This window comes from Oryzias latipes, chromosome 1 (assembly GCF_002234675.1).
Source record: "Oryzias latipes chromosome 1, ASM223467v1".
NCBI lineage: Eukaryota > Metazoa > Chordata > Actinopteri > Beloniformes > Adrianichthyidae > Oryzias > Oryzias latipes.
In genome coordinates, this window is record NC_019859.2 from 17,241,075 (window position 1) to 17,266,519 (window position 25,445).

At 39.9% G+C, this 25,445-nt stretch overlaps 1 protein-coding gene across 4 annotated transcripts in view; it reads left to right on the forward strand.

The window, feature by feature from the left end:
* LOC101155255 (zinc finger protein basonuclin-2) overlaps window positions 1-25,445 on the forward strand; it is a 90,840-nt gene that overhangs the window by 42,579 nt on the left and 22,816 nt on the right. For all 4 annotated transcript variants that reach the window (XM_004065927.4, XM_020703682.2, XM_020703675.2 and 1 more), the window contains 2 exons: window positions 2,737-2,839; window positions 4,366-4,601. In XM_004065927.4, the coding sequence (XP_004065975.2) occupies window positions 2,737-2,839; window positions 4,366-4,601 (339 nt within the window). The remainder of the gene's footprint in view (window positions 1-2,736; window positions 2,840-4,365; window positions 4,602-25,445) is intronic.

Here is a 25,445-nt window from a genome sequence, read left to right on the forward strand (position 1 = left end):
TATCTTTAAGATATTTACCTCCTGGCAACAATAACGTGTAATTCCACCACAAAGCATTTCTTCTGCTACTTTTCTCTTTAATTTTTAAACTAAATGTTTCCCAGAACAAAAATTAAAACCAAAAAACACTGTCTGCCCCTTTTGTTTTCCTTTTCTCCTGTCAGTACATGTTTAGAGAAGGGGAGCCTGCTGCTGCTGCTTTAAAGCTTCTTAATGCTGTTGTCTGCTTAATGGACCAGATATGAGAGGTGCTGCTACCCAGCGTAATAAGTCAGTGATTAGAGGGCGCCTTGTCACAGCAGCAGCCCTGCAGACAGTGGCACGCTCTAATTGCCGTATTAGACGCCCCTTAACTATCTTGTCAGCTGTCAGACCCCAGCTCGTAAACAGCAGAAGTGCATTTGATATTTCCATTTGTTTATTTCCACTCTTCTTTAATAACGCTGCTGCAAAGACAGGTAATTAGTAAGACCTAGGCTGACTAATGTCATTGAACAGAATTTTGCTAAGAATGCTCGTTCTCAGTGCAGGTAGAGTAAGATGTTTTGCGAAGAAAACTTACATAAACTGAAAGTTGGTGATTAAAAGCCCCAAAATGGCAACTTCACTTAGCTCTTTTCAGTGCCAAATGGTAGTTTTACAATTTTTAAAAGACAAAAAAAAAAAAAATACTTTTCAATGTTTTGGCCAAATCAGAAACTGTTTCTTAGTTCCCAGTGCTTTTATTATACTATATAAGCATTGGGGAATGTATCTGTTTTGTTTTTTTAATTTAAACAAACTGTTTTTGTTTTAATAAGTATGTATTTTGTGACACTGCTGCTGCAAAAAAAGCTGAATTATAAAAGAGATGCTGCAAAAATATCTCTAGGAGGCATAGTAGAGGTCTAGATGCAGATAGATGGCTAAATAAAGCTGAAACAAGTTTAAAAAAATCAAAAAATGTTTCCAGTGGATCATAAATCAATAGACTCTCATATTTGACCATCACCTGTAAAACCTCCAGAAACACCCATGACTGTTCCATGTAGCTTCTCAAGGGAAGAAAAAATGAACGCAATTATGGTGAGCTCTGGATTAGAGCATCACCGGCTCAGTGAATCACCCTCCATACGTGCGATTCTTCTGACACATGCCGTGTAATCCTCAGACACTGTGAGGATTGCCGTGGCTGCACCTGGAGAGCTTAAAAATTGTGTAAAGTCAAATAATCTCTGTCTCCTGTCTGGTTCTGTGTCAAACCGTGTGGTGGCACGGTTAGAAGTGGTGTAATTTCTGCTTAATCTCAGATAAACCTGTGTTCACTTTGACACCTCTGGTAACTAATCTGGATTATGGCACCATTGCAAAGAGGAAGTAAATAGCTGGTCTGATAGATTAAATAGCCTTCCAGTTGGTTCTAAATGTATTGCATTAAACAGTTCGGACCCCCATGGGTTTTTATTCTTATCCCGAGTGAATATGCAGAAAAAGCAGAAAAGGCTGTCTCCTTACTGAATTGACCTTAGTTGAAAAGACAAAAAGCAATCTGTGCCGATCCATTTACTGAAGAAGTGCTGATTGAGGCGACATTGTGAAATGCAGCTGTTGATGCAGATATGGACTCCAACCTACGACCCTTTGTCCGTGTCACATAGGTGTCACTCCATCAGGAAAAAACAGTTTGATGACACGGCATTGTCAGTTCAGACTATAAATCCATAAACATTTGATAAGTACAGCCTTAGTGTGAGATTAATAAGTCACTCTTTTATAATGTTGTCATAAACAGATGGATCTTATCAATTAAAGACAAACAAAAAATGTACTTTTGTGTGTCAAATAGAATCAAATTCTGCTTTTACAGTTGACAATTTGTATTTAGTCTTAAATATTTTGGGGGGGACAAAACATTTTCAAAGTAAAATACAAAAAAATATGTATCGGTTTAGCTTTATAAAAAATATTGCTGCACAATTTCAGGTCAAATCCCCTGTAGACTGATAAAGCAGCACCCATGTTAAAACCTTAATTTGTCAAGTCCTCATGTTCGTGTTAGAAAAAGATAAACCGAGACAGTGAAACAATGAAGATTTATGTTTCTAATTTCTTTTGCATTTTCCTCCCTTTTTCTCACCTTTTGCCTTATCTTTTTGTTTCTTCATGTCATGCTGGAATTTACTGCTTGCAGCTGCTCCTTTCATTTGGATGATGAAGCAGAATTCATTTCTATTTATAATTCAACAGCTTGCCCTTTGCAGAGCCGAACGGTCATTTTGATGCGTTTTATTAAATCAAGCAAAAGTCCTGTAAAATGTGTACCTGAAGATTTGTTTATGTGGTGGTGAGCCTCAGCAGGCGGTTATCGCGCTGTAGTGGGATGGACTCGTCATGTCTGGACACTTAACCTCTCACTACTAAAAGCTTTCCAGGGTCAGACAAAGTGCAGGTCCAGGGTTAAGTAATGGAGCTGCGGTCAAAACAAATTATTTTTTCGGACGTTTTATGTTGATCCACATCAGCTCAGCAAAAAAACAAAAAAAAAACCCCCAGCAAATTAAGATGCATATTTGTAAAAATACTGACCAGACAGTCGGGTGGAAATGTGACATTTATCCCACTTTCAGAATGTCGTAAGCCTTAGGGATTTGCTCTTCTAGAACCAGCTACTACTTTTCATTTGCATCTCATTGCATATTCTTCCGATTTGCATTTTTCTTTGTAAATAATGGCAACATTTCCTGTGTGTTTCTGCAGGCCATTCGCTGCACTCTGGTAAACTGCACATGTGAGTGTTTCCAGCCTGGAAAGATCCACCTGCGAACATGTGACCAGTGCAAACATGGCTGGGTAGCTCATGGTAAGGTTAAATAATACTTGTTTTGAGTGCATACATATTAAAATTGAAGCAAAAAAAAGCATAGTTTTTGCCCTTTCTTCTGTGCAACAAGAAACTGTTTTTACATAAATATTTATAGACATAGTCATTAAAAGAAAATTTAATGTATGCATGTATTTAAAGGGAATTACACTGCTGTGATATAAGGTTTTTAAATATTTTATTCAAATGATCTCTCTATGGCTGCCTGTTGAGGCAAAACTGAAGTTGCCTGTGCTTTACATTGTTTTTTTTTTTCCACTTTTCCACTGACTTGATATAAAACAACCAAAGGACAGGTTTGGAACGGAGAGACAACACCTTGTGAGCTGTTCACGCTGCTGTAGAAAAATGGAGAAAGAACAAAGAGAAAAGGGATGGGAAAAAAGATAAAAGAAAACACCTGTTTGGCTCGTGTCCGCACTAGAGCGGGCTGTGGGCCCTGTGCACAGGACCCCTTTGACTAGTTTTTAATCTCCCACTCTGAACTGTCAGGCACACATCTCCGCTCTTGCTCACTTTTCATTTCAAGTCGACATTGGCAGGGACTTTGACAAGTAGTTCTTCATATTTTATTACGTTCGTGTCTGGCTGCAGAGTGTTGTCAGGCTAGGCCCTCATCAGCAGAAAAAAAAAAGTCGTCCCAGGATCAGAGAGAGACCCAACCAGGTGTCACCCAGGCAGGGAAGAAGAGAAAAAGGGGTGGGTGGTGGTGGGGGGGGGGTGGGGGGCATGAAGTAAGAGAAGAAACCGGGACTGAGACTGAGAGGAAGAACAGGTGTCGCCCAGACAGCCAAAGAGGGAAAAACTGCAGACTATGCTCTGTAGCCTCTGCTTGCATGTCTCACACTCATACACCGTCGACTTAATCGATTTATATTCCAATGATCCATGGCTACAGATCGATTTTAGGTCAGTGAATCGGATCACTCAATATTAACCAATATTGGCTATGAATGGTATCATCAGCCACAAGTCATGAAAGGAGTCCTATCATTGTAAAAATGAATAGTTACATCCCAATTAAAAATGTACCCACAGTTTTTTATTTGTGTTTTGCCTTCCGAATTGGGGAGGCATCTAGACAGTTGAGGTGGACAGAATGCGTAGTGAGTGAAGGAATGAGAACTAAGGTTTGGTTTGGAAGATAAAAACCATCCTAAAGCCTCTTTTCTGATCTGATGAGGGGGAACTTATTCGTTTTTGCTGCCGTGTTTCACTGTCCTTTACTTTTTAGATAATCTGAGCAAACATAATGATGAATAAATATGGTTCAGTGGTGAAAAAGGAGGGCAGGGTAATTGGGCTGCACACAAAATTCAATTAAAAGAAAAGAATGAAAGATAATTGGATTAATTGGAATTTCTCTGTTTGACTGACATTTTATAAGTCTGACTGCAGAAATCTATTTGCCAATCCTTTTTATAGGTATTAACTTTGTCCCTCTATGCTTTTTTTCTGTTCACATTTTCTTTATGTTTTTTTGTCTTCTGTTTCCACTTATGCAGCTCTGGACAAGCTCAGCACTCAGCACCTCTACCACCCGACCCAGGTGGAGATCGTTCAGTCCAATGTGGTGTTTGACATCAGCAGCCTGATGCTGTACGGCACTCAGGCCGTTCCCGTCAGGCTCAAGATCCTCCTCGACCGCCTTTTCTCTGTGCTCAAGCAGGAAGAGGTGCTGCACATCCTCCACGGTCTGGGCTGGACCCTGCGAGATTATGTCCGGGGCTACATCCTGCAGGTGAGTGACAGCAACAGACACCTGCCAAGCGTCCCATGGGAGTAAACACTCAAATACAGGCATCATTTACTGCTTTCCTATGTATGAAGTAGTTTTGTTTTTTTTAAAAAGCAGGAAGCATGTCCAAATAGGTTCTCACTAACCCACATTACTGGACTCTTTGTTAGGTATGGTGAAGATTGATGTTTTATGAAGAATGTTGTTTGAAAGCACTAATCCAGGCCACTTCGCTGCCATCCCATTTTTCCTGCTGTGAAAATCCGGGCCTGTCAACACTATAGTACGGCCCTCTGCTGGAAACATGAGGGAAGAAGGAAAAGTTGAGAAAAATGTAGAGCCAGCAAACTTTGAAACAACTGAAGTGCACTTCCTTTCTTTTCTTTCGCTCTCTGTGCTCCCCACTCATCCCTCCCATTTAATTGCATTCAGACACTTCCCTCAATCAAAGGCACAGAGTCTTTTTTTTAAATGTTGAAACAAACCAAAATGTTCCTGAATGAATTAGTTAACAGAGGTGAAACATGTGCATGTGGTTAGCACGGTGTGTGTGTGTTTTTGTGAGGGAAGGGGAGATGGGTGGTGGTGGTGGGGTTAATGCATAAATGGTTTAGTTTTACTAGGAGTGTAAATGGAACAGCATGGCGAACAGTGACAGGGTTGCATGTGAAAACAGCTCCTGTGAGTAAAATGCTTGTCCTGATAAGAAGAACACACTAATACTCATAGTCTTAACAAGCCAGCGCTTACATTTCAGCTTCTTTTTGATCACTAAAGTGTCCCGACATAGAAAATGTAGGACTAAAGTGCAGTTATTGCTCAGTTTTTGTTTTTTTTTAAGTTAAAATTGTCAGAAATGTATATAAATGTGTTATTTCATAGAATTTTAATAAAACTGCTAAAAGCATGAACAGGAAAAGCTTACACGTTTGCTATTTCAAAACTAAAAAGCCACAATTTTGTTATAGTTAACCCATTGATGCCAATTGATGCAATCATGCATCAAACCACTTCTGCTCAATACATTATTTAGCATCTACTTGAAAAATAAAAGCATAACTTTCAATGCTGGAAATAAATAAATTCAAATCCTTTCTATGACCTCTGAATGCTTCAAAATGTAACGGCGAGAAAAAGTATTTTATTGAGCAAGAACTGAGAAAGAGTGGTTCCCATAGTGTTAGCTTCTATGTTTTTATCAGCTGGTTCTAATAGTCAACTGGTGGGAGCCCCATTGCTCAACTGCTTAGCCTCATGTCACGCTACTGGCTTAATCCTCTAGATCTCCTCAGAAAGGCTTCAAAGGCACCGCGGCCGTAGAGAGGCAGCCAGTCACTTAAGGACAGTAAGCAGTCGTTGTACAGCCCTATTAGCCTGTAAGCAGCTATGAAATTCAATCATCTTCCCGGAGCCTCCGGGCAACACTTTATGTCAGGGGTGTGTTCCTCACCACTACGCCGCACTAAATGAGAGATAAAATGAGAAGAACAGCATTACAGATGATGGATAATAAGTTGTCTTTTTAATACTGATGTCAGGGGACGTCATTTGATGATAAATTTCTTTACCGTAATCCTAGCAGTCAGGCTTTCAAGCCCATAGTTATACTGATTTAAGGTCGGAACAAAATTGTTTAGGCCACCCGGGTAAAGATGTTAATTTCTGTTTTAACAAGATATGCCACAGTTACCCAGAAGAGCCACTATGTTTATTGTTTACTATTTCTAAAGTAAATGCTTTTAATGAAACCTCATGTCATGGTGCATTTGATCTGCCAGTTCAGGTGAGCTCACTGCCTTCAGTTGTTTTCTACTTTTAGGGATTTTTGCAGCTTTGCTCTCTTCTAGAGAAAGAAATGTCGAAAAGGAAGGAAGTGAGCAAAGATAGAAAAATGGAATTTAGCCTGGCTGTTGTGTGGGATGCATAGTTGGTGTCTCACACTTCAACACAGGTTAACTTTTTTTTGTAAAGAAGGAAAAAAACAAATTTCTGCAACAAGAGGCAGCCTGAAAAAAGGAAAAGAACACAGATCTTACAAAGAGAAATCACAAGAAAACAGAAAAGTATCTGTCCATGCAGCAAGTACTTTTAAATCTTAAAATAGGATATCAAAATCTAATTTAGAAATAAGGAGTTTCACACAGGCATTAAAAATAATAATAATAATAATAGTAATAATAACAATAAGATAAAAAGCTACTGTTATACAGAATTGATTAAAACCGAAGGTCATGCAGCCCAATAAATATTTTTTTGCTAGTATTGAGAAAATGTTTTTTTTTTTTTTTACGTTTTATGTATTTAACTGTAGTTAATTTTGATTACAGTGATAAAAAATAACTAGTGTAATAAGTGGAAATGACTCATGTGAGAATATGATCTTAGTACAAATGGCCCATCTAAACAAATCCTTATAAAATCTAAAACTAGCACTTATTCTTAGCATATAAATCTAATTTTTTGTATCCAAAATTATAACACTAAATATCAGTCTAACTGGTCAACATGTATTAAGCTTTGAAATTAAACTGAACCAGAAATAACAGAGCTATTTGGTTATTTTCTTTAAGTCTTAAATCAAGTTTTTATTTTATTTTATTGAGTGTGGAGCAAAAATGATTTTGACCCATTTGTTTATTTCTAGATTTTAGCTCTTAATGAAACAAAAAAAATACTGTGCTGATTTGTGAGGAAAGGTATAGTGCAAATTAAATTTTAAACAACTTAAAACCTGGTAGGAAAGCAAGGTTTTAAATCTTTGCAAGTTTTAAAATAAATAGTTTGCAGGGAGGATGTGTTTTTGACCGACACATCTATTATCTCCTTCTGTCATGAGTTTGAACATTTACAGCTTTGCCTGTAGGTTCTATTCCCAAACTCCATCATTTAAGGCCACAGCCACCTTTAGGACTCAATGTTCTCCCTTGATATTAAACAACACAGCTGATGTGCTTCCGTCCAAAGCTACTTTGTTGTCAGGAGTTGACTATATGTGCTTCTCTGTATGTTAAGTTAAGTGAAGTCTCCTACTTGCAGATGGAGACTTTAGTTCTGAACACGGTGTAGTTCAGGTCGGGAGTCCACAGCTTCACGGAAACTCAGCTGCTTTGATGTGGATGCAGACTGAATGAGCCAAACACCTACACACCTTACGCACTCCGTTCACATACCATCAAAATAAACAGGAACACTAACTCCTGAGTCGCTCATTCAAGTCAAAGCATCCGTGCGGCCTCAGTGCCGTTGAACGCACCACTTGCCATTACTACACAGTGGAGCATTACGAATCCCTAAGTCAAACACAGAACTCTTTTTGACCTTAAAGAAACATATAGTTAAAAATAAATCGAAGGATCTTTAGTAAGCGGTACAATTATCTTTTAAAGGAAAAGCTTTCTTTCCTTTATTTAAAGCTCTGTTGGGGAGCGGGCACACACTTTCCAGGGTTTTTATATTGCATCTATTAAATCTGATTTTTCTTTTGAACTGAACAAGTCTCCATTATTCAACTCTAAAAATGCACACTGGAAAAGCAGGCCCCTTAGAAATAAATAAAAAATTCTTTAAACAAGCCAAAATAAAATCTGCCAATGGGGTAGGACAAAATAGTCTCACCAAGAAATCCTTATCTTTTAAGAATAAAACTTAAGTCAGCAAGACACATTTTCTCAAACTAAGATTATTTTGGTATTGAAAAACTTGTTTGATAAGATAATTTTTCTTGCAGGACAGAAAAAAAGACATTTTTGTTCTTAAGATTCAGTTTTTGGAGTGCAGTTGTTCAATAGTTATGGTCTGAGTTTGAAAAACTAGCTGTCACTTATGCTCTATAAGATGTCAGACTAGTGTCTCAAAGTAGGTCTTTGCCTGAAAGAGAGATCTATCTGTGAACTAACGTCAGATATACACTGCAAAAACTGAATCTTAAGAAAGTTAAAAAGACCCTTGTTTCAAGAACAAATGTCTTATTTTTAGTTTTGCAAAAAAAATCTTATCAGGAAAGTTTTTAATAGCAAAATAATCTTGATAAATGATCTATTGATGACTAGAAATTAATTTTTGAATAAGAATTCTTGGTAAGACCATATTTCTTACCCCATTGACCCCATTTTTTTTAAAGAAAATATGCCAATGGGGTAAAAATGTTTGGCTTACTTTTGAAGACCCTGTTTTTGCTGTAGGATATGTAGTGCCAAGTCAAAAATGCATTTTTGTAGAAGCTTACTTTCTCAATCAGAGATGTTGTGTTCCATAACTGGCCATTAGAGCAAAAAAGATAAACTAATCCTGTAATGTTTCACTCATTTCTTTAAAACAAAACTGCTTACATTTGTAAAAGAAAAAGAAAAAGTGTACATCTTCTCTGAAATGTCTCTTTAATCATAACAAATTTTTTTATTATCAGATTGTGGTTACTGACGATTGTGTATTTGAATCCATTGCTCATTCTCCATAAACTTTTATTTTACTCTTTATTAGGGGAATATGTGCAACTATACGTCTGGCCAAAATTCCACGTCTTGCTTGTCGGCATGACTTTCACCTTCTCCAGCTCACACTATTTTATCTTTTGGAGCATCCCTCCCTCATTCTTCCACTGCTCTTTTGCCACAGTTGCTTCCAGACAGAGTCACGGCCGATGTGCACCAGATGCCCCTTCTCTATGTGCCTGAACTGGCAGCTTGTCACAGCTCACTCCTCTCCCCAATTCGGACAGATGGAAATACTATTAGCGTGGGCTTCTCTGCCTCAACCTCCTCTGTCTCCACAAACTCCATGCTTTGTATTTTGCCTTACTTATTTCTTATCCCTTCGCAGAGCAAAAAGAAAAAAACAAAAAAAGAAGTGGAAAGCCAACATATGGACTCAAGCCCAGGGTTTTCCTGAGCGACATTCTCAGTAATGTTCTGTCCTTGTAGAACATTGGGCTGCCTCTGCTTTTATGAGATGTGGTTTTTCTGACTCCTTCCAGGAGGCCCAGATGGAACCGCTAACAACCCCCACCACCACCATGCAACCACACATGCATATACTGTACATACACAAACAGCTTTAAACCCTAATTGCACACACACTCGCAGGAATGCTTATTCAAACTATCAGGCACACAAAGAGCCACAAAAATCACACTCTTCTCCCCCAGCAGCTCCCTGACCTGGGGCTTTGTTTCAGAGTCAGATGGCTGGGCAAGAATGGGTGGGGGTAGGGGGTTGGTGTTTTCAATTAACATGACAGTAAACTGTACTTTTTGAAAAATTAATAATTATAATATAATTATAAACTAGAAAAGCAGGACATTTTGTTTTTTTATTTCAATTGCAACTACAATGTAGTGCATGGATGTGATAAACACTCATTGCAATTGCATGGAACCGGGGTGCAACAGTGTTTATATAAAATTAGAGAAAACATTTCTAGTTGTAGTTTAGACACAATAAAAGCACATCTCCGTTTTGTGTTTTCATTTCTCAATAATTTACTGCATTCCAAAGTTACATTTCAACGGTTCTGTCATGCTTTCTTCTTTTTATGCTGCACTCCTCTCTGTCTAACCCTGTCAACCATAAGGGTCACCATATCTCTCTATCCTTTCCTGAGAAACTTCCATTTTAGGTAGCCAGACTCTGTGCAACAATGTTTTTGGACCCAATCCCCTTCTCCAATCTCCTCCATACGGCACACTTGTAACCCTTATTCTCCTCCTGTCCTCCCATCCTCCTCTCCACCCTCCATCACCTCCCCTCTCTCAGAACCTGTTTTCTGTTATCACTACTTAATGCCTCACCCTGGGAGATGGACGGGGGAGAGAGCATTCTTCTAAGGTGGAAATTCTTATGTTCATATGGTTATGATTTGGTGGGAAGGTCAGGCTCGATTTTTGCTGGAAGGCTTACGATTGGCTCTCTGATGGCCATGCTGGGCTCCAAACACTTCAAAGACAGCCGGTGCACTGAATCAAGGTGAATCTCAACCCCTCTACAAAGACACACACACACACAAAAGCAAAAAAAAAAGTTACCCTCCCTTTGCTTCTAAGATGGCCTTCAACTGCTCACCTCTTCTTAAGCCACAGATAAAAAGTTGTGATTTCAGATAAAAGGATCAGTCAGAGAAAAGAACCTTATCACAGTCTGACACTGAAACCTCACAGTTTAGTAGCATAACTCGTATTTTAAATATTTGCCCACTAGCATGTTTAAAACTAGCATGCATTATACAATAAACCAACTAAAAATCATTTTACATGAAATGGTAACCCGCCTCAATGTCACCTCCCTCACCAACGTGCTGAGTGTACAGCACATTCTTTTTACACACAGAGCCAAATCCTCAGTCCACTACTCTGGAGTCCTGAACCCAAGCCTCAAATGAATTCAAGCTGCAGAAGCAGGGTTATGAGCAGGTTACACTGTATACAGGAATTTGTGAAATAATTCCCCTTATATTGGATTTGGAGGAAAGTCTGCAGTTTTGACAAGACTTTACCAGCTGCTCTTGTTAAAAAAAATAGCCTAAAAGGCAAAAAACTGAACTAATCAGTTAATCGATGGTCCATGTTTTCAATCCTCCTGAGGAAATAATGAGCCTCAGGGGAGATGTCACCTCAACTCTCCCATACGTCTCTCTAAAATGACGACAGTGTCTCACAATCAACCTATGACATGAGGTTGATAAATAGTTAATACGTACTAACATTTCTCCATCACAGAAAAACAACACAGCATATAATCATCCCCAAAATGCATTCAAACATCATAACAGCACAGTACTACAAAAGCCTATAGCGTGCAATGCAAACTGCTGCAAGCTAAACCAGTACAGAAACCAAACACAATGTAAGGGATTAATATTGCATTTTTCTAGCTGAGGTAAGCAATATCAAAGTCCTAAAGGTTATAGCTATACTTTTTCAGAAATGCTAAATACACAACTAGGTACAAGCACTTGACACAACTGTTTTTACAGCTTTTTTTAAATATATAAATGGAGCATTGCAATGACAGATTTTTTTATGCTGCAGCATTAAAATGTTGAATAATTTTACAATCAAACTATTTAATGTAAAAGTAAATTGTTGTGCAAAATGCTCAAGTGTGTTTAAGAGGGACTGCTTTATTGAGACCGGATTGGAGTGCAATGTAAGATCTGTTTAACATGCATGATCAGGTCTAGGAGTCCTTTAGGAACCCTTGCAGGGTTGTTTTTTTTTTTTAGAGGGATTGAGGTTCACACAGATAATCTGGACACACACACAGGTTACATGAGCGCCACTTTCTTACCCATTTCTCACAAAGCCCCAAGAGAAGGCTGTCTTCAAAGCCTGCCAGCCAATCCTACAGCTTTACCAAAGATGTTGGTTTGATTCCCTGGTTGGGACTCTTCCCATGGCCCCCGCCACACCCCAGCATTCACAAAAACGTATTTCCCTTTAGAAAAAAGTAACTGTTTCCCCATGTCTTCTTTTTCTTTTTTTTAAGTGCTAAGTGGTTTTTTTTTCTTTCTTTTTTTCTTCTTTATTTTAACTTTTTAAAAATAATTTTCATTTATCGTCATCGAAAGTTTTAATTTAACCTCGACAATCCGTGTTCTACATACTTTTTCAATCCCTCTTTTGCATTCAGCATAATTTCTCCTTCTCTGCATCATAAACCTCTCTCATAAGTTATAATATCCTGATGCGCCTGTGCTCCAAGGAGGAAATGGCTTCGGAATTCTGAAGAAGCTTTTCAAGCAGCCAAGGGTGGCTTGTTGTTGCAGAGGGAAATTGAATTTTACTTCAAGGTCAGTGACACTAATGACGTTGTGGGAAGGTGTTGATCTTGTGAAGCACTGGTTTGCCCAGAAGCGTCCCACCGTATCGATCCAAATGAGAGATTCTAGTCCTGCATTGATTGTCACACACTGAATTGTTAAGGAAAGCTGCAGGAATTACTTGTTTTGGTGGAAGTGAGGATAAGAGTGTCTCTGTACTCTCTGGGGTAGCTTCTGTTAAACAATAAAAGTAAGTTTCATGATGATTCTAACCAAAAGAGCAAAATTGTGTGGATCTACAATATATCATAGCTAAAATTCTCCTACGCGCAGAGAGAACTAATCCCTTTCATTGAACTGACACTCCTATGCAGCACGGTTAGTTACGGGTTGGTGTCCTGTGGTTTGAGTGAATGTATGTCACTTCCTCTACAAATGGAAACATTTGGACGCTGAAGTGTGTCCTGAGGTAAGAACTGTAGAAGCTCTCACTCATAAAGTAGCAGGGAGGCAGCTTGTGGAGGAAATGAGCTGGGCAGACTGGTGGAGGCAGAGAAGTGCGACATGCACTGAAGGACCTCACACACACAAAGTCACTTTTTGCTGGCAACCCACACACTGGTGACTACTATGGCGGTGCCAGGTACCATGTCCATCCCTGTGGTTTCATTGATCTTTGTTTGACTCTGTGGTGTCCCTGCTTAATTGCACACAGCTCACACTGTGTTGGGCCTTAGTGTTGTGTGGTTGTGTTTGCCAACATCAGTGCTCACCTAAAAAGATGCTTCACAATCTAAGGAATAGAAGATTACTCAGAATCTGGAGAATGCTTACATTTTTTAGATGGGTCAGCACCTCACAGACTTGGTGGTGTGTTTTGATTTTTTATTTATCCCGTTTTTTCCTTCACTCCTCTTTCGTTATCCTCTTTATCTGACACGTTGAGTGCCGTGGTTAAGCGGGGTGAGCTGTCATGCAGGAGCGAGGAGATGCCAATGACCATCCCCGTCTGCTTCTACAGAAAAATACAGCTTCACCCATGCCAATTTGTCTGGACTAGGGGAGTAACGATTAATCGGCCTATTAGAAGAATCAATTTATATTCCAACAATCCAAGCAGATCAATCTCTCTGAGGGAAATTGTTAATTGAATTGACCGATTCCTATATAAAACTGAAATTAGATTTATAAATGAATGAAAATGAAATTAATCGATTATATCGATCTTGGAAAATACCATTTGGATTGAGACAAGGCAGGTTCATTTTACTCCAACGTTAAAATGATCAAGTACCATCACAGCGGACAACACACAAGTGATGGCAGCAAAAGGTCAAAAGGTTTTGCGAAAACGTGTCGATGGCTAAAATACAAAACCTCATATCTGCTTATTTTTAGATTTTTAGTTTTTACATTAAATGGGGAGAACAAGGATAACTCCACATTTTAAGTGAATCTGCAAGAAAATCCTGCCCTTTTTTGTGACATAAAGGTCGCAAGACAAAACCACCTATCACCATTGACTGAAGTATTTGAAACAATTTTCTTGTGTCCTGAAAAAAGGGATAGGAGATTTTGTATTTTGGCCATGGATGTGACCATAGAGTGTGGTGTTATGTTCCAATAATGTTCTGTTTATATTATTTTTTATTTGGAAAAACAACACTGGGCTGAACTTTATGACACTAAAATGGGAATATCTTTGACCTTAATGCTTATTTACTTGTTTTTTGTACACATATTTAATTTACACTTGATTATCTTGCAAGAAATACAAGGAATCTGGAAAACTTCACTTGTACCATTCAGAACCAGGTATTTATCTCTGATTCACACTAGTTGGATTTTAGGCTAAAAATGTCCTGGATCGATTTTAAGTCAGTGAATCGGATCGTTCAAAATGAACCGATATCGACTATGAATCGTTGGGTCAAGCAAAAATTATGATATGAATGGATTTTTTTTTTATGAATTGTTACAACTCTAGTCTGGACAGAGGAGTTGAGGAGGACAATGAAAGTAAAGCAATGATGGTTCCTGGAAACGAATTCTATCATAGATCAGCTTTTTTTTTCCAAAATATTGATTGGAATAAGCATGCAATCCAGACTTTAAGACCTTTTTTTGTTTACCTATTTGTTTTTATCCTTTGCCAAGCCAATAGACAATCAGTGCATTAAGTGGCGACCAAATAGAATCAATTCATTCAGTTTACGCAGATGAGTGCAGAAAACGAGACGTGAAGCAGCCGCTCTCTATGTTTGGAGTGGCTAATTAGTAGCCCATTACAAAGCTCCTCAGCATGGTGCTATCCTGATTGTTTATTTGAATTTCACTAAGATGAAGCAGAGTGAGAGTGCAAGGGGGGAGAAGTGGGGAAAGAAGGAACTAATAGCAGTAATAAATGGATAATAAATGGATACCTAACAGGCAGAGACACACTTGTGCACAGCGCTTAGCTAAATGTCAACCCCTGGGCTGCCTACAAAATGGCTCTTGTAAAAATGGGGCAAAAGGCATAAAATACATGTCTACCAGCTTTGTCGAGAAGCTTGGCTCCGTCCTCTTTAAGGCTGTCTTATTAAATGGGTAAGTTGCTGAGTGTTGGGACCACCGAGTGAGCTGTTCTGTCACTGGCGCATGGCTCTCTGAGGGCTGAGTGCAGCTGGCGTAAAAACTATATCATGCAGAGTCACCAGAAATGATGGTTTAATACCCAGTGATGCCTCAGTTCCCAGCATTCACTGCTCATCCTGCCAGTGGCTTTCACAGACCTTTCCAGCCCTCAATTTTGTTGTACAACATGCAGATCTAAGCTATCGACTCCCACAATAAGGCATGTTGGAAAGGAAATCAACAAAGACGGTGCATGGGTCTCCCAAAGAGGGCTTATCAATACCGTGCTACAGGTGACTGACTACAGTGAGCATGCTTGCGTACAGAATACAAAGCAAAACTTCAGATCTGCTCTCTCTTCTTCTGGAACCTATGTGTGTGTGTGTGTGTGTGGGTGGGTGAGTGCGTGTGCGTGTGTGTGTGGGTGTGTGTGCATGGGTGCACAATCACAAACAGCCAAGAACTATTTTCTGTCATTTTCTAAGGCCCTTTGCCAGCTTTTTTCTTTGGTGCCAGGCAGTGCCCCGCTCTCTCACACACACACCCATACTTGTGTTCTCCATTCCTTGTGCACTTTTAGGCAACTTGATTGCAAGACTGTGTGCAAATGCACTCGCACACAGCTGTGCACGATGATCTGCCCTCTGCATAAACAAAGATAAGAAAAGGAACGCTTAGCACGAGGCCCCAAGAGGTACAAAGCCATTACTAGGAGACCACAGTCGCGTGGCTGTGTGTATGCACGCTCAGTCATGTTTGTGTTTACGTAGGGCTAGTGGCACAGCAGAGGTCCTCAAAACTGCTGCTTAGACTTTGATGCAGGGGCTGCTGTTTGCCTGTTTGCAGCAGTTAGCACAGTTAAAGACCTTACGGGGGAGAATGTGAGGTATGATCCTTTTTGACTTGCTTTGATAATCTTTGCCATCAGTCTCTTCTAACTAAGAAAAAAAAAGTCACAGAGGGTGTAAAAAAGTGCCAAAAAGTCTTGACAGTTTGACAAAGGCTTTGTCAGGGCCATTGGCTCGCATTAAGCATTCTCTCACACCTTTGCCAAGCAGCAAAGCCTGCTTAGGTATGTGGTGTGCTGTCTGCTTCTTGATCCCTGACAAAAATCCAGCTTGTTCAGGTGACACAGTACAAAGTGTTTTCCTTCTTTACGGAGCTGACAAACCTAATTACAGTGGTAAAATTCCAGGGATCAGTCTCAGATCAAGTATTCTTAGTGCTGTGAGCTGAACACCCTTTGTCCCTCAGGAAAGGCATATCTTCAGATTCCAGGGATATCCCAGATTCCCAGGCTTGAACACTGAACATGTCACTAAGATTTCCAGAGAAGTAGACTTTTTTGTTTTGTTTCAATTCGACCTTTTTCATTTTTCAGTGTTCCACAGTGGTGACATTAAGGACTTTTATTTTTGATAGCATCAGGAATATTTTACAAGTCTAGTCATGCATTTGGATTGGTTTTAAAAGTATAACTTGTCTGGAAGAAAATGGAAAGCTTTGGGCGCTTTCTTTTGCTTTTCTCTTGGGTGCAGCACTTAAATGAATTCCTCTGCATAATGACCACATCAGTTGTAGAGCTCTCTGAAATAAATTCAGCCATTTTTTTACCCTCCGGCTCTTATCAAAACGTCAGCCGAGCCACCTTCTCCCTTTATGGACATGTTTTGCTAATCTGGCTACTGGCCCCTAGGTTTTAAGTCCAAACAGGTGTTGCACACCGAACCCGAATCTTGTATTAAAGTAAGCTCTGAGGCTCAGACTCATTTAAGGTAACATTTTTTTTTTTTTTGCAAATGCTTTTCAGAGTCAAGGGGCCTACACCTTGTTTCATTCGGGGCAGACTTAAAGAAAAAGAAACACGAAAGCTATTTTTATATGGCTTACATTTCAAGAATAACTTGCTGGGGATTAGAAAGACTTATAACAAGTCTTGTCAGTGCCTCAGAAAGCCACTGAGAACTCATGTGCTCCCATAAAACCAGGCAAGTCCAAAATGACACTTGCTGTGTCAACTCAGCATTTATTGATTTCTCCTTAATTATAACAAAATGCTTGTGTTACAACTTAAGCTCTGTTTACACCAAACATGATATACATGTCAGGATGTCCACTTTTAATGTTAGGTCAATGTATAGATGTAATCAGAGGTCCTGGGGCGAGGTTTGAGTGCGGCGTCCGGCAGCACTCCCTAGACTAATGCGAGACAGCAAGTCATCAAACTGGGTCACAAAGAGACAAAAGTACAGCTGAAAGTGGTCGTCATTCAGTAGCAGCTCCTGGAGTAGATGGTGAACCTCACTGTACTGGGAGAGTCTGTAGATGATCTCATGAACCCAGACACGGAGACGTGATTTTGTAGAGCTAGTCAAAATAAATAAACCTAATCTCTCAACATCATACTTCAATGCTTCCATGTAGTGATGAGGTTAACAAATTTAGTCAGTAGATCCTCCCACAAGCCTCTGGGGCGTCACGTTTATCAACAAATTTTTGGACACGCTTCAAGCAGCGAATTTGACATGCATCGAATGAGAGGCGTCCTATGCAAGTTTGACGTGTAAATCACATTTGGTGTAAAAAACAGCATGTCTTATTTTCCACTTTAAAATATAAGCCATACACAATAACCATGAATCTGGGGCATGACCCAACAAATGTTTCTGTGTCAGTCCTTTCAGCCACCATCCTGTCTCTCCCTTTTTCTGCTCTTTGTGGAAGGACAGAGAGATTAAAGGAAGCCTCGTCTCCACCCCAAGGAACTACCATCACTCAAAGATGAGCGGTGCCAAGCTCTGAGCTCTGTCCCGCTCTCTGACTCTCAATCTGTTGGATACACAACATCCCCCTGTGCTCTTTGGCCCCTCTCTTCATCTTCAACCCACTCACTTGTGCGCACACACACACACACACACACACACACACACACACACACAGCATCTCTGATTTGCAGTCAAAAAGCTTCATTTTTTGTGCATGTATGCAATAGATGTACGTAAGTGAGTGCACATGTGACAGAAACCTCTTTGGATACACTATTAATTACTTTTGTCAAATGTTAGTCCATATTCTTCATAGACTTTTTTTAGAAATCCACCTTTCGCATACTGAAAAACATTTCAATATATATAAATATATATATATGGAAAAGTAGAAAATAAAAAAATAATAATGAACAAGAGAAACAGCAGCTTACATCTGGTACCATGTCTGTGCTTCACTTTTCCAAGTATGTGTCTGGGAAGGAAATCTGGTGGGACGGAGCCTGAGTCGGCTTGGAAGCAGTAGAAACGGATGTCACACTGGAAATTTATATGGTGGAGTTCAGGGAGCAATGGCTTCAAACTGACAAAAAAAAAGTCTTATGAGCAGTATGGCCCGTATGTTTCCCTTTCTCTGGTCTTTTCTTCTCTGAGATGTTACTTCTTTGCATCTGTGCACATGCCAAGTATTATTGTTAACGGATGAGAGGTACAAAACCAAGCCAGAGGGCTGGGGAGGGAGTGGGTTGTTAAAGGGAATGACTTGTATTCCCAGTGTGGCGAAAAACAGACCCGAACAAAAATGTGAAGAAGAGCAGGAGCCAGTATCTTTTTCTCTGGATGAAAATGGTGTTTTACTTGGATGAATGTGACCCTGGAGCCTTCAATGATGAAAGTTGAACATGACGGGAAATTGTAATACAACTCACACAACATTAATATAACCATCAAAACCGAAAAATTGTCCTTTTTTGGCAAAAACAGCAGCAGTAACTACACTTCTATCATTGAATCTTGGACAAACAAATCAGAGATCCATCAGTGAGGAAATGCAACATTTGAGTGTGTGTCGGTGTGTGTGTGTGTGTGTATGTACCATGAACTGGTTGAATCTCAAGTCGTCATCAACTGCAATAGGGCTCCTTAAAGACCCACTTCGATCCTCTTTTGATCTATTTTCAAAGCATTCCCAGCGGTCTTTTAATTATGATTAAATCAAAAAACATGTGCCGTTTTCTAGGACATAGCTTTTGCAGAGCAGCAGGAATTCATAAGAAATTTGCTTGAGTTGTGGGCGGGACAACTTAAGACACCTTTCCCCTTTCTGTTGCTGAGAGCTATCTGTTTACACAGACGGCCGCTAGTTTACAGCCCCTCACACCCCCAACTTAACATTAGCTGTGTAACAAAAATGGCAAGCAATATTGGAGCTATCCGGCTGTAAAATTTAGAGCAATACGAGTGAAGTAAGATGAGGAAAACCAAGAGATACATGGATCTGGTTGTCTGGTTGTCTACAAACCTAAAGACCCACACTGGATTCAGCTCATCACGCCCCCTGGGAAACAAACCCTGGTTTCCTATGTGCCAATCCTACCCACAGCCAACCAGTTGCCCACTTATTATCAGTCAATCAACTTAAAATTTTAATATACTGTAAGATTCCATATTATTACCCTATGGATTGAATCTTTTGGAGAGGATAAACTGTGCCACTGTGAAAGCGATACAGCCTCATGATCTGAGCCTGTGCTCTGTCTGCCAGTGCACCGCTCAGCAGTGACATCTGCTAGACTGCGCTTTTTCTCCCACCAGCACTGCCGCACACCAATTGAGATCAGACAGATGCCAAGACCGCTGTGGCAGCTCTGTTTTGCTATGGGAAACATGCTGTCACATCTGGTCCTTTCAGAGAAAAAGAGACATGAGGGAAGAGATAATGCAAGGCAAAAGTGGGTGGAAGGATCAGAAGGGGTGCAGAGACATGAAGGATTTCACCAGCACTTCCACACATAGACATGTCACAGGCCCAAACATCAATGTGGGTGCCATAAGTATGAAGCCCCTTCAGGGTGACAGCGTGATGAGAAGGGAGAATTAGACACCAGCCGTGGTGTGGTATTCTAAGCGTTACTTGCCACCCCTGCCTAGCCCGTTCCGCTCCCCCTCTCATTAACCTCCAGTCTGATTGCCCCCAGGACTCCCTTGTGCTAATTAAAGGGGGAAATATGTCTACGATGCATGCACTCCCACGCAGGCGTACACACACACACACACAGGGTTTTGCACAGCTGACAGAAACGCTGCCATAACTGTAGGTGTGAGAATGAAAGGCTCGTCTGCTATTGTGTTTCATCTGTGTTCTGAATGTGTTGGCAACCACAAAGTTAACCCCAGCAGGTGACGGCTAGCAGCACCGCTGATTACTTTTACACCGACAGCCTTCATCTCAGAAGTGCGCACTTTTTTGATTTGGCTCTGCTAAATCAAGAAGTAAGCGTTTTGTCTCAGCATGAAACAATTAGGGATGAACAGGATATAAAAGTGTGAATTGATCTTTTCCCCTTGTCAGTCACGTATTATAATTACTGTTGTTGTAACACTATCAAATTTTGATAGTTACTTTAGAAAATTAAGAAAGGGGAAGTGTTCATTAGAGGGAAAACTGGAAAAAAAAGTATGATGAGTGTAATTTCCTCATCTTTAAATGACGTTTCATTTGCTATGGTGTGTTGCACGGGGAGGATGCAAATTAACTGATTACAGAGGTGAATCACACATGAGGTTGCAAGATGACTGTTCAAAGCTCTACTGCCAGGGAAACCGGCGTCTTCCAGCACAGACGTTTGTGGCACCATGACATCTCAATTTAGCAGGCTTTTGTGATCTGAGAAGCAATTTGTCATCACAGAGAGTGCACATTTTCTTCTTTTGTTTTACATGCTGTAAGGGACAAGCAAAGCAGACGCTAACATGATGTGGGAGTTGTACAGCAAATAGCCATTTGTATCTGGTTTGGACCTAGGGACGACTGTGGAGGAGGGAAGGAGAATAGGGTATAACAGTAGAAGGAGGGGAAAGGGGGAGGTGGTGGGGTACAAAAGCGAGTGTATTTAAGAGCACTTGAGTGCCCCGCGTAGATGTAGTCACTTCTCCCAGCGGACAAAAGCAGTTCCTGCGGCACCGTGGCATGATTTTTCACTTTAGCAAGTAGCACTCGGTGCTCCTCCATCAGTCCCCCTTCTTCGTTTTCCTCTTCTCTCAGTGACTGTGTGCTTCAGTGGGTCCATCATTCCCTTTCATTCACTCTTGATTACAAGGGGCTCAAGTGCATACAGTTTTATACCCCCACCCCACACACACAAACACACAATTTGACCTATTTGTCCCTCCGCCGTGGGTACTGTAGAATTCCATTGTGAGGGCCATTAGTGAGCATCTCAAGGGGTTAAGAGGGGAAATGCACAGCCAGTCAGATGGGCAATTAGACAATGACAAGATGAAATATCCTCTATTGTTTTGTTGCTTTTCGTTTCACAGCGTACCATTAGACCTGTGGTTAAATCATAAATGCACTTGCCTTTTATTTGCCTTCTTTTTTATTTTGTTTGTTTGATTGGAAGGCTACATTTCCACACATCCATATGCAAACACATTTGTAATTACCCCCTTTGTGCATGTGGCAGTGGGTTAGTCTGCCAAAATCTGATGATCAACAGACCTGGTTCCCATCACTGTGTAGGAAACGTAAGAAGCAATTATGCAAAGTATAGAGAGGACTGAGCCAAAAGTTTTTGTCTGTCCTGCTGCATTCCAGGAGCAAAACCAAATTTGATGCATTAGTGTGTTCGTGTGCTCGTCAGTGCGTAGAGCCTCGAGCACTGCAACACCACTTTGTGGAGAGGTGCACCTTTAATGGCCAGACCACAGCTCTTTCAGTGACATGGCCTTTTAGGAATTCCTGTCGCCAAAATCAGAGACCAAGAGGGCTGATTGTGAATATTAAATTTTCAGCCTAATTTCGCATAGATGTATATAAGTGGGCACTACTATCTGTTTTGGCAGATCAAGCAAAAGCTTACCAGCCTTCTGAAATGTTTTTTTGTTTCATCTGATACCTTTAAAGTAAGTATCACATTTGTCTGGACAGATGTTTAGTTGAAAGTAATGAGTATCTGAAGAAGCACTGGGAAAGAGTCCCTTTCAAAAGTAATTGTAATTGTAGTTATGAGATATATATGGTATCAAATTATGATACATTGTGTGATTTGGTAGACATTGCTCCAATCAAACAAAAATCGCCTTATTTACACACTGACTTAAATTTAATCCACACATATTTAACATTTTGTTATAAAGAATTCATTATCAACAAATTTTACATTCTTTCAATACAACAAGTGCACATTTAGAAAACTTCATAAAAGTGGATGAGTAGTTTTCACCATAAATTTTTGAAAACTAGCTTGAAAATTTCCCGCCAAAATTTCATCGAAGCAGCTATTTTAAAATGAGCAGGAAAAGCCCTTGTACCGCCCCTAGTGGAATGATGATGAACTGCAGGGCAGAACACATGGACCTGGTTATATATACTTATAAAATGGATTTTAAAGGAAGGTTTCGATAAGGCTAATGGGATAGGGGTCTCAGAAATGTGATACGAAAGGTTATACAGGATTATGTATTAGAAGGAAACCAAACAACCTATTAAGGGGTTACATTAAACACACTTTTTTAAAGTGTCAATTTAACAGCAAAAAATAGGGGGACCAACCAAACAGGTAGAATGGGTATGAAGTAGCATTTAAAGTCATTAAACATGAGTTATAAAGATTAATTAATTATTAAAACACCAAGGCACTTTGTCTAAAAGGAATATATGGTGAGCACAAATAATCTCTAATCAATATATAGAGTTAGTGGCAACATGGTTCCTAATTACGTCCACGTTTGACCATGTTTCTATTAACCAAGCCACTAATTTTTTTCTTCTTTCAAAAACTCTTCAATTATCCTACTCCTTTACTATTGTGTGGCCTACATGTGAGGAGGACATACACCCACAGCACAAATTAATAGGCCAACACTTAAAGGCAAGCATGCCAGGTATGGGCCCCAGGACCTCTAACTCAAACACTTCCAGCCCTCCAGGTTGATAGATAGTAAGAAGAAAAGAATTGCCACCCTATCGCATACTTTCCATCGTTCTCATTCAACGCTAATCATTTTCTCAATGTTACACCTCCACCACCTTTTCCTCCTTTCTCCAACAGCAGAGAGCAAAGTTTATTTCCCCGAGCTCCTTAGAAATCTCAGAAGCCTCCATGCCCATATCTCACCTCTGGGCTACAGCCAGACACATTCAGCAACAGCCTATTACTATCGTTCCCTCTCCCTTTCCCTCCTAACTAGATGCAGACAGAACTTGAACATTAGTTAATCCATACTTATTGCATCTGGGTTCCTCTTACAGCCTTGTAATTCTTATGGAAAGACATATTAGCATGACACATTAGGCTTGCACATGTCTATGAGGTGAGACACTACAATGATGCTAAATTAGCTTACAGGGGGCCACACGGGACGGCTGCTGCTAGCTGACAGCTTGGGTCCAGTCTGCCGGTATTGAGTTTCGGTGATAGGTGTTTAGTTTGCAGCGGCACATAGGACAGAGAAGGGGAATGGAAGGTACTCCAGCTCATTGGGTTTACTGACAGGAATCCTGCAGACAGCAATACTAAAGGGATCAATAGTAGTGCACTGCATAGCACTACAAGACCAGGGCAGACCCAAACACTGACAGATTACATTACACTCAGATCTGAATCAGGAGATGAGGCATTAGAATAAACACAAGACAAACATTAGCCATGCACTCAAATTACAACAATTACTTAATTTTCTAATGCATAATCACATTTCCCTTTCGATTGAAACACTGCTGAGCATTTGTGCAAACAAAAACACGTCTCAACGTCAGCAAGTCCCAAACGCTGTTAAGTTTTTCTATGGCGGTCCTGGATGCAAGCCACCAGGTGGCCTCGTACCCCCCCGTCTGAACAAACGGAGCCGCAGTTTGTTTCATTTCCTATATGTCACCTGGGCCTTGCTCAGACATTGTGTGGTCAGCCAACATGCTGACACGGTCATCAAAGGTGCCAGGGATTTGCTGCTGGGCCAAATAGTTGACCTTTAGTAAAGGAAGCTTTATGACAAGTAAAAGGGAGTTACCGTTTGCACAGTACACACCCAGTATGCAGCATGAAAGTGAAGATTGAAGCTGTGTGTGACCCCCCTACATTCACAGAGACAACTTTCAGTCTGATATTTAATATCTGATATTTAATATTTTTTCATAAACTACTAAATTTTTTATCAAAATGTTTTTAAACAGGCAACCTTAAATTGGTTACTAGTCAATCAGCATTAATAATCTTTGAAGGACAAACATGATTTGTTAGATAAACATCTACACAGTCAGAAGTTGCGTGACATAGATTAAACGTGTGAAAGACCAGATGTGCTGTGAATGGAACAAATAAATGCTGATTCTGTAAGGCGTCCATAGTCCTAAAATGACCCCACTAACCCGTTTCCTTGTTCCTTTGAATACCCACTCTCATCCTGTTTCGGTCTATTTCAAAAGTGTTCTCAGTGGTTTTTTAATGATTATGTCATTTTTAGCCAAAATCAAACAATCTGTGTGGTTTTCTAGGACATAGTTTCTGCAGAGCGGCAGATGTGTATCAGAAATTCGCTTTTGAGTTGTGGCCGGATTTGTTTGCACATTTGTTTGAAAATTCAGCTACAAGCTTTCAACCCGAGGCCTTTTTTTCGTCTGCTCCAACAATTTAAATAAGGAAATACTCAAACACAATTTTAAGCTTAATTTTGTTTATATATGTTCTCCATGATGAAAAAAATGCTGCAAGAGCTAAAAACACCAAAAACATGATTTTCATTGGGATGGGTCTTTCTCTATCAATATAATCCAAAGAAAAAAATATTATATTAATCTGTAAGATGATGCTGTCTATGCCTGTTCACAACTGTGTGTACAGACCCAGAGCAGTAGTATGGAATGTGTACTTCATCTTTTTTTTCCTTTTTTTGGTGGTCTGTTATCATTGTGTGTTTTGTATTTTGATGGTCTAAAGCTTCTCTTGGTGTATACGATACAAAGAGGCAGCACCAGATGGATATAGTGTTTATTTTTCCTGAAACTAATCACCACTAATCACCATCAACTCATTGAATTTATGACAATAGACAGACTCAGGAACCTGGAACCATATCCTCAGAGACCTGAGATCACACACAGACTCACGCACGTGTATGCAGAAGAATGTTTTTCGGTTGTGATCTTCTGGACCACAAGGATGGATTTGTGCTGGTTTACAGTGTAAGTTACACTGCAGCCATGCTGGTACAATTGAAGATGAGGAAGCCAATTTACAGCCCTTAATTTCAAAAGAAGGGGTTATAAGAGTACACTGCTGCAATCTAAGCCCTTTTTTAAAAAGTGTTTCATCGTGATTTTATTAAATTAATGTAGTATTTTAGCTAGATAAAACATGTATATATCCTTTAACCTAAATGCTTATGCATAATCTAGTCCTTTTATTCCGTGTGCTGATTAGGTTTTCTTCACTGTTCAAATTGTGTTTTTATCACCTTCTGCTGGCTGTTCTGAAGCTGTGACTTTTCCTTTAGA